The 15,954-nt window shown below is 36.5% G+C and overlaps 1 protein-coding gene across 1 annotated transcript in view; it reads left to right on the top strand.

Annotated features, from left to right (window-relative positions):
* Positions 1-1,087: 1,087 nt before the first annotated feature.
* The window catches only part of atp7b (ATPase copper transporting beta), a 30,300-nt gene continuing 15,433 nt past the window's right edge, over positions 1,088-15,954 (top strand). Inside the window, exons 1-12 of the mRNA XM_084129552.1 lie at positions 1,088-1,439; positions 2,542-3,376; positions 4,449-4,670; positions 4,782-4,945; positions 8,392-8,553; positions 8,693-8,769; positions 9,115-9,298; positions 10,676-10,909; positions 12,919-13,010; positions 13,458-13,585; positions 14,496-14,650; positions 15,734-15,868. Coding sequence (XP_083985678.1) covers positions 1,260-1,439; positions 2,542-3,376; positions 4,449-4,670; positions 4,782-4,945; positions 8,392-8,553; positions 8,693-8,769; positions 9,115-9,298; positions 10,676-10,909; positions 12,919-13,010; positions 13,458-13,585; positions 14,496-14,650; positions 15,734-15,868 — 2,568 coding nt within the window. The 5' untranslated portion in view covers positions 1,088-1,259. The remainder of the gene's footprint in view (positions 1,440-2,541; positions 3,377-4,448; positions 4,671-4,781; positions 4,946-8,391; positions 8,554-8,692; positions 8,770-9,114; positions 9,299-10,675; positions 10,910-12,918; positions 13,011-13,457; positions 13,586-14,495; positions 14,651-15,733; positions 15,869-15,954) is intronic.

Raw genomic sequence — 15,954 nt, 5'->3', positions numbered from 1 at the left:
CAGTGCCTCTCATTAGCGCCAGAGATTTTGCAGCACGCATGCGCCCTAGTGGAAAACAAAAATACTACATCTGCATCATGTCTCGCATGTTTTTGACTTGCTCGCCGATGGTTGGCGCTTTGTTGCATTGCTCGAGTCGTTATTAATTCACTTTTAAGCTCTCCCAGATTTAATTTTTCTCTTAAAACGCTAGCAAGAAAAACCACCACAGAAATTTCCTAAACATTTTACTTCTCTACATTAGCTATGCTATGTCTATAGGTTGATTTCGAGTGATTTTATCTAACTTTTAACAATTTTAAGATGGAAATTTGTGTAACGAATGAGAATCCCTCAATTATCACATTTATTTTTAATCAAAATGACTTTCAGCTTTGCTATATGTGAGACTAAACTGTTTATAAACTGTTTATAAGTGACTATCTGTAAGCGACTGTAGGATAGTAGGCCTATTCGGAATAAAAACAAGCACAAAAAAAAAAAAAAAAAACTTGTTGTTGGGGCTAAAGAAAAGTAATTTACTGACCGTCAAGTTGTTGTCCCAAACCTGTACGTTCTTTCTTCTGTTGAACACAAAAGAAGATATTTTGAAGAATGTTGGTAACCAGAAAGTGACTGAACCCTGACTTCCATAGTAGGAAAAAACATACTATGGAAGTCAATGGAGTCTGTCAGCTGTTTGGTTACCAACATTCTTCAAAATATCTTCTGTTGTGTTCAACAGAACTTAACTGATCCAATCAAAATGCAGATTATTTTTGTGAAATATGTCTGTACTTTTATTAGCTTCAAGATTACTTAGTTAATTAATGAAATAATTGTAATCAAGGCAGCCTTTTTGGTGTCCTCGTTTGGACCATTGGGAGGTCTACAGTGAAGTGTTGTTTCAACTGCCAAGTTTTGGAAACACGTGGAAGTCATGTCGTGAGAGTGGTGTGCTTTGCTCGGAACTGATTTATACCATTTATTTGTTTTAGTTTTGCACTCGGTAACATCATTAAGTTTAATCATTGACAGTAAATGTGACGGGTAAAGGTTTGCCCGGCCGCGGTGGCGGGTGCAAAATCCATAGCGCGCGATGACACGCGGGGCGCAAAACCTGCGGAGATTTAAATGCGCACGGAGTCACGGACCGTCACGCCACAGGACAATCCTTTCACTCAACAGCAGCGATATGCCACAAACTGGCGCTTTTTGTTTTTCGGTTGTTGGTTAAAGAAGGGTAATCTAAGTCTTAGGTCTACTGGAACACCGCTACAATGAATAAACTCAGTCCTTTCAGTAATCTCGCCAAGTTTATCTCAAAGTCGTCTGATAATGGGCCAGTCAGTGTGGAGAAGCTCTGCATGGAAGACTGCAAACCTTTGTGCCGCTGCGAGCCGGACCTTTGCGTTTGTTCTTCCCCACAAAATAGTAAAGATGGACTGAAGGAGTATAAGGTTAGTTTCATTCATAACAATTACATAAAGTTTAATTAAGAAAAGAAAAAAAACTAAAAATTATTGTGTTTATTTTTTACAGTACATATTGTCTGTGTAGCCTATGTAGGCTATTATACAGTTGGCTAAAAATTTGGACTTAAGCTACACAAAAGTGTGTGAATTTCATTTGGTTATATTAAAGTGCTAGTAAATTTAGAAGTAACTTCTCTTATGCTTTTTGGCCATTAATTGGTCTTGCAGTGATTTTTGTGGATGTATGAAGTCAGTTGTCCTGAAGTTAACAGGCTTTCAGCATATGCCTCAAAATATAGACATATGCACAAAGTGTCAATTCTTTTTGTTTTTATTTCAAATAAATGTATTTTTATTTTAAACATACATCTATATTAATTTATTTGAGTTATACATTTGAAATGCTTAGTTTGAACTAGTGTGCTATCTTACTTTTATCTTTTATTATGTAATGCCAAGATTTGAACTAGGTGGCCATAGATAATATAGGTTATATATTTCCACTTCTTGAATGAGCGTTAACTTCTAGACTTTTAAATCTGTATCTATTAGTAGGTTAAATGTCCAATTCAATGACATTAATATAAATACAAATAGCAAGTAAAGAATGAACGACAACAATTGTTGCCACTGTAAAACCTTTTACAGTCTTGACTCTTTTGGCCACAGAGAAACTTTAGCTCTTTCGATCTCTGTTGCATAAAAAATGCATAAAGTACAAATAAAAATGGCACTTTGGATCAAATTTGATCAACACTCAGTTGTAATCATGTAAAAGTCATTGAGTAGTAAAATAGGTGGAGTAAATTCCAAGTCTTGTGATTTGATTGTTCAGTCAGACAACCTTTACTAATCTGCTCTAATACTTCTCTGTGTGTGTGTAGCAAGTGCTTTGTTGTAGAGCCTCAGATTTAGAGCCAGTTTATTGGGTTCATTTGAGTGTTTTCACTAAGAATTTTTAATAAATGTTTAAAATGCCTTGAAGGTAGAATCACGTCAATGATACAAAGCGACACATTATATTTCTCAACTGGTATGTAATATCTGTAAGCTAATAAGTTGATGCTCAGTTTCTCTGTTTGTTTAGGAGAAAGGAAGTCCACGGGAGGGCTGGACCCCTGAAAAACATGCTTTTGATAATCTTGGTTATGAATCAGAGGGCCCCGCTGGACTGAAGCGCAATTTGGGCCACCAATTAGTGGTCGAGGAGACTGAGGTGAAGATCCGGGTGCAGGGAATGACATGTCAATCATGTGTTCAATCTATTGAGGAGCGCATTGGAAGTCTTCAAGGTGTTGTTGGCATCCAGGTGTCTTTGAGCGATAAAGAAGCCTCTTTGAGGTTTAACCCTGCAAAGGTTACACCTGAGGATTTGAGAAAATATATTGAGGATATGGGGTTTGATGCTTCACTTCTGGTCTTGCCAAGCCAGCTACAGCCTTTGACGACTGATTGGTCTGAGGTGACATTGGGTGTAGAAGGGATGCATTGTGGGTCATGTGTAAAGAACATAACAGACACCTTGTCGAGAATGTTAGGTGTGAACGCTGTGTTTGTTTCACTGGAAAAAGGAAGTGTGGACCTTAGATTCAACCCATCTCTGCTAACCCTGGAGACAGTTAAAGGGTTCTTAGAGGAGATTCCACCAGGGAATTTTAGGGTTTCCATTCCTGGTTGGAACTCTACATTGAATTCCACGAAAATTCCACTCCAGAGTGTCACCATTGGAATTGAAGGGATGACATGCAACTCTTGTGTTCAAGCCATAGAGGGAATTGTGTCCCAGAGAGCCGGGGTACGCTCCATAAAAGTTTGCTTACAGGAAAAGAATGGAATTGTGACATTTGACTCCAGCGTGACCTGTCCAGAAGAACTGCGGGCAGCAATTGAGGACATGGGATTTGAAGCGTGGCTGGATCAAGGTAGTGAATACATATTATAATACATATCTCACACAGTGAAGATCATCTTTCTCACAGGGACCACTAATAGATATCTTGTCTAGACAGTGGCTTCTTCTCTGCCAGCAAAATCTGTCCAGAACAATGGTTTCCTTGGTTATCACACAGGTTGCCATTCTAGAATAACATGAAGTGTACTTGAATGACTCAAACCCAGACATGGCAACCTTTAAAAGGGAAAGTGGGTGAGTTAATCGGATTAAAGAGGCTTTAAGTAGACTGCTCTCTCCCTCTCTCTCTCTCTCTGAAATATTCATAACTTTTTAACTTTGATCCCTAAACATAAAGCCATTTAAAAAAATATATTCTGTAGGATATATATATATATATATATATATATATATTGGAATACATATTGGAAAATATATATATATACACACACTATAGCAAGCTACAAGCAGGTTTATTATGTTAGAGACTGATTTTGTTTGGCTAGCCACCATTTCTATCCCACATGTAACAGCGGCTCACTTCACTGAACATGTCACGGATTGATGATGTAAAACTCCGGACGAGTCTTCTTGTGTGCATCTGTTTTTAATGCGTCTTGACTGCCGTACAGTTTGACATTAATATCAACTGAAATCCTACAGTGTGACATGGCTTTCAGTGGGGATCATTTTCTTACAGTATAAAGAAACAGTCGTAAAGGACTGTTATAAATCATCCAGTGTTTACCCGGCTTTAATGGTGCTCCAGACAGTCATGTAGTGTGAGAAGAACAGCGATCCAATGACTTTGTGCAGTGTACCATCATAAATAAACTAAAACATAAAACTTAATAAAAACGTATAGACATATTTAAAACAACAAAACAAATAAAAATGACAAAAACACTTAAAAATTTAAAATTAAAATTAAAACAAAAATATAAAAATAAAATCTAATTCATAATATTAACAAAAACTATAATAGTGCATCAATGATAAAATAACTGGCTAAAAGAATTAAAAAAATATATATTCTTCACTTATGTTCAGTATGCACATTAAATGTCTTCCATACTGTGCACAATTATTTATCTCTTTCAAAGATTCTGGAGTTTGTGAAGTTCCATCAAGCAGTCAGATGTCAAGTGGTGTGAAACACCTGCCCTCACAAGGCCACACATCCAAATCTTCACTAAGTGAAATCACCAAAGATAACCTCTGTGGCTCAGAGGAAAGAGAGACACAGAAATGTTTTGTTCATGTGACAGGAATGACCTGTGCATCCTGTGTGGCCAACATTGAGAGAAACCTGTTGAAACATGAAGGTAAAAATGGCATTCAGGATTAAGAGTACTTTTTTGAACTGTATTTAAATAGCTATCAGTATTATATAATAAGCAACAGTGGTTTGATTTGTATGTGTATTGATTGTCTAGGTATTAAATCCGTATTAGTCGCCCTGATGTGTGGAAAGGCAGAGGTGAAGTATGATCCCAGGCTTTTGGACCCAGCACAGATCATCCAACTTATCTCTCGCTTAGGGTTTGGCGCCTCAGTGATGGAAGAGAATACAGTCCAGGATGGTGTCTTGGATCTCTCTGTGAGTGTCTGGCAGTGTTATTAATATAACTTAAAGCGATAGTTCACCCAAAAATGAAAATTCTGTCATTATTTACTCACCCTCAAGTTGTTCCAAACCTGTATGAATTTCTGTCTTCTGCTGAACACAAAAGAAGATATTTTGAAGAATATGGGCAAACTTGATGGACCCCATTGACTTCCATATATAAAAAAATGGGTCTAAATATGTTATTCTCTTTAGATATTTGAAACTGATATATATTAAACAGATATTGTTTTTTGTATTTAATATTTTTATAAAAAATTGTATCACAAGATTCTCAAAAATGTTGTTACCTCTAAATTATTAGTCATTTTTATTAAAACAATATGACTAACAGCCATTATCAATTAAATTGAGTCTTTTTTACTTAAAGGCACACTGTGAAGGAATTGTGTTTTTGTCAAACAGCGACCCCTAGAGTCGCTATGGAATACTTGCACTGTCGTAAATACCCCTCCACCCCCCCACCTCCCACCCTGTACACCGGTACCTGCATCGGGCATGGAATAGGCACAGATAGACTCCGAAGACATGATTATTGCAATTTATCATAATAGTTTGCAAATTGTGCTCGTTACACTATTTACAACCTCTACGTTAGGCTTATTTATGTCCTGATAATTATGTGAGATATTAAAAACTGTTCTCATGATAATCGCAAGAATCAACGTCAACAGCGTCGTCTGATATCCCTCAGGACTACGTGATAAATACACCTCACAACACCTGAGGTCAGCTGGCTGCGGTTGCCAATAAAACGAAGAAGAAGAAGAAGAAGAAGAAGAGGTCAGCTGGCAAACTAGTTCGTGAGGCAAGCTAGGCAATAAAACATAACGCAAAAAACACGTAAGAGAAACGAGTGTTTTTTTAGCAAGTCTGTTAACAGCTCTGATAATCGAAAGCTAGCTAGACATATGTGGAAATTATTGGACTGGTCTAATTATCAGCAATAAATGAATGAACAGCATATAAAAAAACATACTGCAAGCGCAACAACATACAACATAGAATGCAAACAAGAATGCAAACAAAATTTATTTACTGGCCACTTCATGCGTTTTCTCAGATCGGATAGCTATCTGATTTATCAAAACGATTCTATTTACACCTGGTCACATAAATGTGTTTTTGCGAAACGGATTTAAAGGCAGGGTAGGTAGGATTTATTAAAAATTAAAGATCCAAATTTGTTAAAACTTTCTATATATATCAATACATAATTAAAATGTAAGAACTCTGAAAAAAAGAGTATAAAAATCAAGTGACTCTAGACCGTTTAATCTGTATTAAACACAGCTCATTATTTCGATTCGGGACGAATCAAAGGATTGGCTTAGGCGACTGTCACTCTCTCGCAACCATGGCAACCACCCTTTTGCCACACAGCACCTACCCACTTGCGCGCGACCGTTTGATTTGAGGAGTGCGAGAGGCACGGAACCTGATCACACCTCCGTCCAGTAGATGGCGGTAATGCACTATGTTTGCAAGCTGCCAATAAAATCTATCGAAGAAGAAGAAGAAGGCACTGAACCTAGGAATACCAAAACAATGGCAGAGAAAGAGCAATCTAAATTTACAGTACCGGCATATGCAGTTAGTGAAGGCAAACCAGGCAAAAAAATGCCCCTTCCCCTCCGCTTGTCTCAGGTAAATAATGCGTCCTCTAGCTCAGCGGTCGGAGTCGCGCGTTCATGTGTTTTGGGGACGTGGCTTTGGAAGAAGCACAGAAATGAGGGGGTGGAGTGAATGGAAATAATGAGATGTCTTTAAAACAGTCGTGAGAGGTCTACAGACACTCGATTTTGATACTTTCTTTTTCAGAGTACTTACATTTTAATTATGTATTGATATGTACATAAAGTTTAAACAAATTTGAAAAATAAAATTTTTAGACCATTTCTACCTACCCTGCCTTTAAATCCGATCTTCAATTCCCGCGCTGTATGCAGATTTAATGGAGTGCACGTCACCGAAAGCAACAGATATGAGCTGCATTTTATTGATCATCAGCTAAAATTTCTAAATCAAAGACCGCAATAAGAGAGACCAGTAACAGCCCTGGTAAGATCATTTCATTTCTTTACTTTTAATGATGATGACTGTGTGTTAAGCGTCTGCGACTTACTTTCACTTTGATTTGCGATAGTTTGCACGTTCTCTTGATGAATAGCCTATGCTCAGTTGCTCATCTGCGGTGATGCGTGTTCCAGTAGCGTCGTCATATCTGTCTATAACATATAGCCTATAACACGCTCTCACACGTTTTTATTTTTAGCATTTTTGAGAGGAGTACAATTTACATGATGCATTTACACTTGTCCAGTTTCGTCTGGAATGCGTCTCAGACCTCCTCCTGAAGTGGTTTGAGCGATCGGATTCAAATCCGTCTTGAATGCGTTTCGGAGGGCATTTACACCTGGTCTTTTCACGATCGGATAGCTATCCCATCTGAGAAAACGCATGAAGTGGCCAGGTGTAAACAGCCCCATGACAAAAACATGCGCACGAAAGCCGAAAACAAACGCTGGTTGGCCTCTCACGTCCAAATTTGACGAAGTGGTGGGGGAAGTGACGTATGCCGTAAAGCAGTCGAATTTTGTAGTTCTTTTTGTGCTCTGGTTACTACCCGAACCCCGAAGTTACATAGTGCCAGTAAAAGCGATACAGACCCCGTCAGGCTATGGCAGACGTGTCATTCAACCTATTGTAAGTCGATGTACCATCACAAGGGTCTTGGAAATATATTATGAAGGTTGAAAAGTTTCACAGTGTGCCTTTAAAGGAACAGCTTTCACTTAAAATATATTTTATACATGGTTGTTTGAAACACAAGAAGAATATTCAGTCATAATAATATAATTTATCGATATCACACAAATTAAAACTAAGTGTATTGCAGTCTATGGGTTTTTTCACCCTCATATATCTGCCAAATTTCAAGTCATCTTTCCCCAATAAATGTATTCAAACATTTTTCACTGCTTAAATTAAAAAGTTATTGTATTTACAGGAAACATGATCTCCACAAAAGGCAAAACATTATATATTTGGTGACACTTTATTTTACAGTGTCCTTGTTACATGTTACATGTACTTACCATAGAAATAATAGTAAATTATGCATAATTACATGCAACTAACCCAAATTCTAATCCTACCCTAACCCTATAGTAAGTACATGTAGTAGCTTAATATTACTCAGTACTTAAATATATAATTACACTGTAACAATGACACCTTAAAATAAAGTGTAACCATATATTTGAAAGAAAAAGTATAAAAAACAACAACAACCTTTTGTCCTCTTTATATATACTGTATATATATATATCTGATGTAGAATTCAACTAAAGTATGGTTTGATGTCAGCAATTTATAGGCCTCTGAGCTTGTTTCAGTCTTGACTGATATTTCATCAGGTCACCGGTATGACATGCGCTTCCTGTGTCCATAACATCGAGAGCAGACTTTTAAGGACAAAGGGAATTCTGGAAGCCTCTGTTGCTTTGGCGACAAACAAAGCTCATGTGAAATTTGACTCAGATTTGGTAGGCTCTCGAGATATCGTTCGAATTATTGAGGTAAACTTATATTTATATTATTGACAAGCATGAGTTTTTTATTTAACATTAGTGTCATTTTATGAATTTATTGTTGTTATTCCTTTTCGTTCATTTTATTTGTCAATATGTCACTCTCTTCTTTTCCCCCTTTCTATAGGGTTTGGGTTTTGGTGTGTCTTTAATAAAAAATGATGGACTGAACAACACACTGGATCACCAAGAGGAAATTCGGCAGCAAGTATCTTTTTCAAATTTAACCTCTCTTATTTCTGTGTTTGTGTGTGTGTGTGTGGTCAAGGTAAACCCTACGTTATGTGGACAAAATGTCCCTACAAACATGGCAATATCCTTTTTTTTTTTTTTTTTTGGCCCCCATGAGAAAGCAACTTATAAATCACACAAAATTATTCTTTTTTAAAAATGTAAAAATGTGGGTTGTGTTTAGGAGTAGGGTTATGGTTTGTGGATAGAATATTCAGTTTGTATAGTATAAAAATCATTATGTCTTTGGAAAGTCCCCATAAAACATAGAAACCAGTGTATGTCTGTATAATAGTGTAAACTGCTCTATACCTGCAGATGGAAGCATTCGTTTCTGTTCAGCCTGGTGTTTGGGATCCCCGTGATGGGTTTGATGATCTACATGATAGTGATGGACAGTCAACACAAGGAGCATGGTGGATCCATGCCTGTGGACCAGAACATCCTACCTGGTCTCTCCATCATTAACTTGGCCTTCTTCCTGCTCTGCACACCTGTTCAGGTACCTCCACTGCAGGTTATGGAAGCACATTGGGTCTCATATATTAAAAATGGCCTATTTATATGTATGATGGATCTGCCATGAGCCTTAGCAAATCACGCACACACACACAAAAAATGTGTCCATCGTCACAAAACAGGGAGCAGTGTGGTCTTCAATTGTAGTGTCACTTAGTTTAATTAGTATACGTTTGATTTAATTATTTAATTATAATAATAATGATTAAGAAGAATATATATGTATAGAATCTAATATTTATAAACTACCGTTAGGGCTTTTACGATTTTTTAATATTTCTGAAAGAAGTCTCTTATGCTCACCAAGGCTGTATTTATTTGATAAAAATACAGTAAAAAATAGTAATATGGTGAAATATTATTAAAATTTAAATAATTGTATACTATTTTATTATTAAAATATATTTTATTGAATTTTAAAGCTACACTGTGTAGGATTTTCTCCCATCTAGCGGTGAAATTGTATATGACTACCAACTGAACATTACTTTCTAGCCCCTCCCATTCCGAGGGTGTTTTAACTCCTACGGTGGCCGTATTATTTCAAATCTGCCGGCAGTCGTGAGTAGTATCCCCCTCGCATTCGTCACGATGCCACTGAGTGTAAAAACGTGAAAGGCGAAGCTTGAATTTCCAGGTATGTCCCTCTTTGTCTAATGTATTTTCAAGATGGATGCGCAACATGGCTGCCGCCATTCGAGCGACTCGCTCATATGTATTCTAAATAGCAGATTATACACTTACGAGAATACTTAATTAGTTGGTTGAAGTGATTACACATTAATGAGAATGTATAATTTTGAAAGAACAAAGTATTTTTTGCTAAAAATGAACTTAAAATATTACACAGTGTAGCTTTAAGCATCATTACTCCAATTTTCAGTGTTATTCCACACAAAGCTTTGGAACAAATTACTGAATAAATGATTTAATGACTCATTAGTTTTGTTCCTGAATGAATGGAGTTTTTGAATTAATTGTATGAGTGAATTATATTAAGAACTCACATGTAAAGGAAGTCGCTTGTCGCCACCTACTGGCCTGGATGTAATCTGTAGAAAGATTCACTGAACAATCCCCACCACTAATGCAGAGACTGACTGGAACATGCACTGGTTTTATGCACAGATGTGCATGGCTAATGAATAAAGACCCATTATGAGTCAGCAATTGTAATGATTAGATGTTTAGTGGTTCAGATTTAGTAGTCATTACTAATGTTTTTTTTCATATTAGTAAGTGGTCTAATATTTTACTGTGAATATTTATCATATAAAGGTCATAATAGTTTGAGTGACAGCCGATGAATCTTTAATAGTATTTCACTCTCTTTTTCTGATTTTTCTTTAATCTCATTAAGTTTCTAGGTGGCCGATACTTCTACATACAAGCATACCGTTCGCTAAAACATGGTGTAGCCAACATGGATGTGCTCATTGTCTTGGCAACCACCATTGCATACGTGTATTCATTCATTGTGCTGATCGTGGCCATGATTGAAGGAGCCAAACAGAGTCCTCTGACATTCTTTGATACGCCTCCGATGCTTTTTGTGTTCATCGCTCTAGGACGCTGGCTGGAGCATGTTGCCAAGGTAAAGAAACATCAAGAAAACTCAAATGATCACTCTTTAGGACAGTAACGTTTCTGACAATGGCACATTTTAGGGGATATTTGAAGCATGTTATCAAGTTGAATGTTTTTAATTAGTTCATATGAAATTAGGAAAATTCATGGCATATCAGCCTAATACCCTAATGGCAAGTATGTATTTCGAGATATTAACCGGCGCTTAGACCCAAAACAGAAAATGGGGATTAAAGAGATAATTCTAGGTGATCTGGCTCTTCAAAATGTCTTTAGTTGGTGTCAACCTAATGTAGTATATTAAAAAATTGGTCATTATAATATATTTTGCATTAGTCAATGAAATAAAGTTTAAATAAAGCCAGTTAATTTAGATGTTACCATATAAAGGACTTTGTTTTGGTTACATAACAAACATTTTTTTTTTTTTAAATCCCTTATGAGGAAATTAGTAAGCTTTTGACTGGCGGTCATTTCCATTTACATATTTTAATATACACTTATCTTGATATTTCCCACACAACCTAATTTATTAGCAAACCATATATCACATTATTGGCCTGCATACTGAGTTTTTTGATTGCTTTTTACATGCATTTTTATACATGCATTTGCTTTTTACATGCAACAAAAATCATTGTATCAGAAAATGCTTATTTAAAACCAAATAACGTTGATTTAATAGATTTTTTTTACATATATTTACAATTATTTGTTTATCTTGTGGGATGTGAATGCATGCAGCTTAACGGCAGCAGTGGTTTATGACCCTTTGTTTATGTCTGGTGCTGTAATTTCTCTGTAATGGATTCGCTCACATGCTTCAAATGGGTGCTATCATTATGTCATAAAAATGCTGAAATAATGAATTGCTCTTTGCTGACAAAATGAATTCCCCAAGCTGCTCTGAACTCTCTTTAGTTTAATCAGTAACAGGAACAGCCACAAATATACTGAAACTTCTGTTTTGATAATGCCGTACATACGTTTTTACATTTCTGTCAGGACCACTACCGTCAAATATGATTGACAGTTAGCATACAGTTTGGATTGGCGGTATGGTTCTGTTCTGGGCGAGAACTCCCTGCGCATCCATGCAGCCTAGCATGGATAAGAGCAGGGAGAGCAGCAATAACCCCCCTTGGGGTAAACAGAACAGAACCAACATGAACATTTGCAAATATATTTAATTCAAGATTTTAAAGTACAACATTATTCGATAATTATTCTGATTCAAGGGGAATCAGAATGTCAAATCCTGACTGGGCGAGAGGAGGAGCTGGGGATGGAGGAGGGTAATTAGCTCCTGAGAAACGCGATAGCTGCTGATAATACTGAAGGAGCTTATATATGTATATGGTGATAGGCGTCGTATTCCTATAGGTAGATGTGGATCAGCTGATGCGAGCTTGACTAACGTGACCTGCCAGAACTAACGCTACGCTTGATTTTAGTACAAAAGCTGTGCTATATAAAAGTTAGCATCCTAGCCAAAAACTGTCTGATTTTTTTTATGCCATTTATCTGAAATAGATTATACCGATATAACAAACCGGCAGCAAATAATTTATTCAAATATAATTTTTATGTGCATGTTCTTAAGATGATTATGCATGATAAATTAACTTGTTTTCCTATATCGGAGTAAGATCATAAACGGCTTTAGCATAAACCGATCGATTTTTGCCCCTTACCCCGATTTCACCCGGCATTAAAACACATTTACCTCTGTTCTGTCAGCTTATTGTAGTGTGTGTGTATGATATGTGACAGGAACTCGTCCTTTCAGAGTGAGTGTTTCACGGTAGGGCAGGAGGAAATATGACATGTGACATATGGTTCTGGGGTTCTGCAGTTGGTTATTATTATTGCAATGATGCAGCAGCCTTTCAAAAACAGAAAACACAAAATCTAAGGTTATATGGTCGGACTGTTTATGTGAGCTTACATTTGAGCATCATTCTAACCTGAATGAGATAAAAACCTATGATGTTTGCCTTTATTTTGTTCTTTCAGAGTAAAACTTCTGAGGCTCTGGCTAAACTCATGTCACTTCAGGCCACAGATGCCACTGTAGTGTCCCTGGGCCGAGACAACATCATCATCAGGTTCAGTTCACTCTCTAGACTCTACTGAAGTCATTATATAAGCCTTTAGCTAGAAACTAATCATATTTCAGGGGTGCTCATAAGTGAATTGGATACTTGGTATGACTGATAGCGGAGGTCAGGAACCTTTTTGACATGATGTGCCGTTTTTGTTTTTTCATATTTTGATATCAACCTTCTTATTTACAGTAGATGTATCAAATTTAGTCTTGTCAAAATGAACACCTTGACTCCTGTGAAAAAAAAAATCCTCCAAGGACATGCCAGCAAACCCGAACACACAAAATGATTGACAGGCAAGGAGCACTGCTGTGAGTGTGAGGCAACAGGAGCAGGGTTGAGCACCCCTGACATGAATTTGAATACTGAATGGTGTTGATTGATGTGTGTGCTGTGTTGCATGAGACGTTTGCAAAATTAAACTGTAAATTTCCTTTCATGTGTCAGAGAAGAGCAGGTATCTGTGGATCTGGTGCAGAGAGGTGACGTGGTGAAGGTGGCACCAGGGGGGAAGTTCCCTGTTGACGGGAAGGTCATTGCAGGCACGTCCATGGCTGATGAGTCCCTTATCACTGGTAAGACTTTGACTTAGTGGGGGTTTGTGTGGTTTAGGATGTTAAATTTGTAAACAGTGTCATAGTACATACATTGTAGGTTTTCCCAGTGATTCAGAAACGTCATTCTGATTTTAAGTTAAAGGTGCAGTGTGCTTATAGTTGTCTTTGCATATTAAGCTTGGATAGGAGAAAGTGTCTTAACATAAAAAGTACACAAATGACCTTTGGTGAAAAATGAAAGGGTTAGTTCACCCAAAAATGAAAAGTCTGTCAAAATCTTAGTCTCATGTCGTTCCAAATCCATAAGACTTTTATTCATCTTCAAAACACGAATTAATTTTTTTAATGAAATAGCAGAGATTTCTGTCTCTCCATTGAAAGTCTATTTACCCAAAACTCAGCGAACAGTGATTACAGCATTCAAATTTGGTCATGGAAGCTCAAGCATGATCAATGCTTATTCAGAAGACTCAGATTGAACTGCTCAATTCATATGGATTTATTTTACGATCTCTTTATGAATGTTTTGAAGCATCATAGTTTTGTGTGAATAGACATTTACAGTAATAGAGGGACAGAAATGTCTCAGATTTCATTAAAAATATCTTCATTTGAGTTCCGAAGATGAGCAAAATTCTTATGGATTTGGAACGGCATAAGAGTGAGTAGCTAAACGAACTGTAGCTGACAAAATGTTCCTTTTTGAGTGAACTATCCCTTTATTTTTTCATATGGGAGTTAATACTCCCATATGTTTGAGCGCCTGCTCAAAGTATGATTTTTAGTTTCTGGCTTCAACCTCTGCTTTTTCCTAGTGATCTGTCATGTTCATTAGTTATATTAGCATTATATTGGTCCAAGGGTCCAAAGCTGCCTGATGAATCCTAAGAATCGGAAATCCTAACTGAAAGTCTATTTATCATTCCAGGAGAGCCAATGCCGGTGATTAAGAAACCTGGCAGTTGCGTGATTGCAGGCTCTATTAACGCTCATGGAGCTCTACTAGTGGAATCCACACATGTAGGGTCAGAGACCACGCTCAGCCAGATAGTCAAACTAGTGGAAGAGGCACAGACATCAAAGGTATTAATTCATGTACACAAACATGGTACAAACACACTCGGACATGTGTGCAAACAAACCTTTGCTTTTAGAGGTATCAGCAATGTAATAAGAGGCCGAGAGTAAAGAAAACCTGCTAATGGACATGCATGTGCATACAAAAGCAAGTTTCCTTTCCTATTTAAATTTACTTGAGCTTGCCGTCTTTTAAAATACTTATTCATGATTAATCTAAAAATGTTTATGTAGTTTTTCTATGTTACATGGCAATGTATATGTACATGTACATGTGTGTAGTTAAAATGTAATAGAAAAATAATACAAAAAAATGTATGTAATTAAATCAATTCAGGGAAAATTAAATAAAAGGCATTTTTATAAGGACATTTGTGTGAACAGAAGAAATGTAGGCCTATCTCTAAATTAATAAAATCTGGTCAAACTATACAAGTAAAAAAAAATATATATATATATTTACTTTCAATTTGTCACGATTATGTTGTGTTTCTGTTTCATTTTCAAGGACTTTTAGTTTATTGTCGATTCTTGTGTTTGCCTTTTGTTTTCATTTGTTGCCATTGTTACTCATTGTTTTATTGATTACACACACCTTTTCCTCAGTTGTTCATTAGTTCCAGTGTATATATGCCCTCAGTTTAATTTGTTCGTTATCTGGTGTTGGTTGTGTTTAAGTGCACACCGTTAGGTTGCTTTTCTCTTGATTTGATTTATTTTGTTGTTGGATTTCAATCTTTTGTTTTGTTTACTCTCTTCTTCCTCCTAAGCCCAGCCGTGACACAAGTTTACCTTCACATTTATTCTTAATTTTCACTTTTATTTTTACTTGGTCTTATAATCTATTAAAATATTTATTCATGATTAATCTAAAAAAATTGTATGTTGTTAATTAAATTCAAAGACAAGTAAATATAAGGCATTTTTTAAGGACATTTGTGTGGACAGAAGAGAATTAAACACTAAATTAATAACATCTGCTCAATCTGTTACTTTAACCTATTTTTTTTTTTTTACATATTTGTTAGAAATAAATACATTCTTACTTTAGATTGTTGTAATTATATAATTGTCCTCTTCTTTTGGCAGGCACCGATTCAACAGTTAGCCGACAGATTGAGTGGCTATTTCGTTCCGTTCATAGTGGTCATCTCCTTGCTAACAGTGGTAGCATGGCTCATCATTGGCTTTCTGGACTTTGACATTGTGGCAAAGTATTTCCCTGTGAGTTACAGTAATTCATCAACTGTGTGTAAATGCTAGCATGTGTGCGAGGAGAAAAAACTAGAAAAAGTCTCTAACCTAAGTAT

This window comes from Abramis brama, assembly GCF_963993115.1.
Source record: "Abramis brama genome assembly, chromosome: 11".
Classification (NCBI taxonomy): Eukaryota; Metazoa; Chordata; class Actinopteri; order Cypriniformes; family Leuciscidae; genus Abramis; species Abramis brama.
This window is presented reverse-complemented; position numbering and strand designations above follow the sequence as displayed.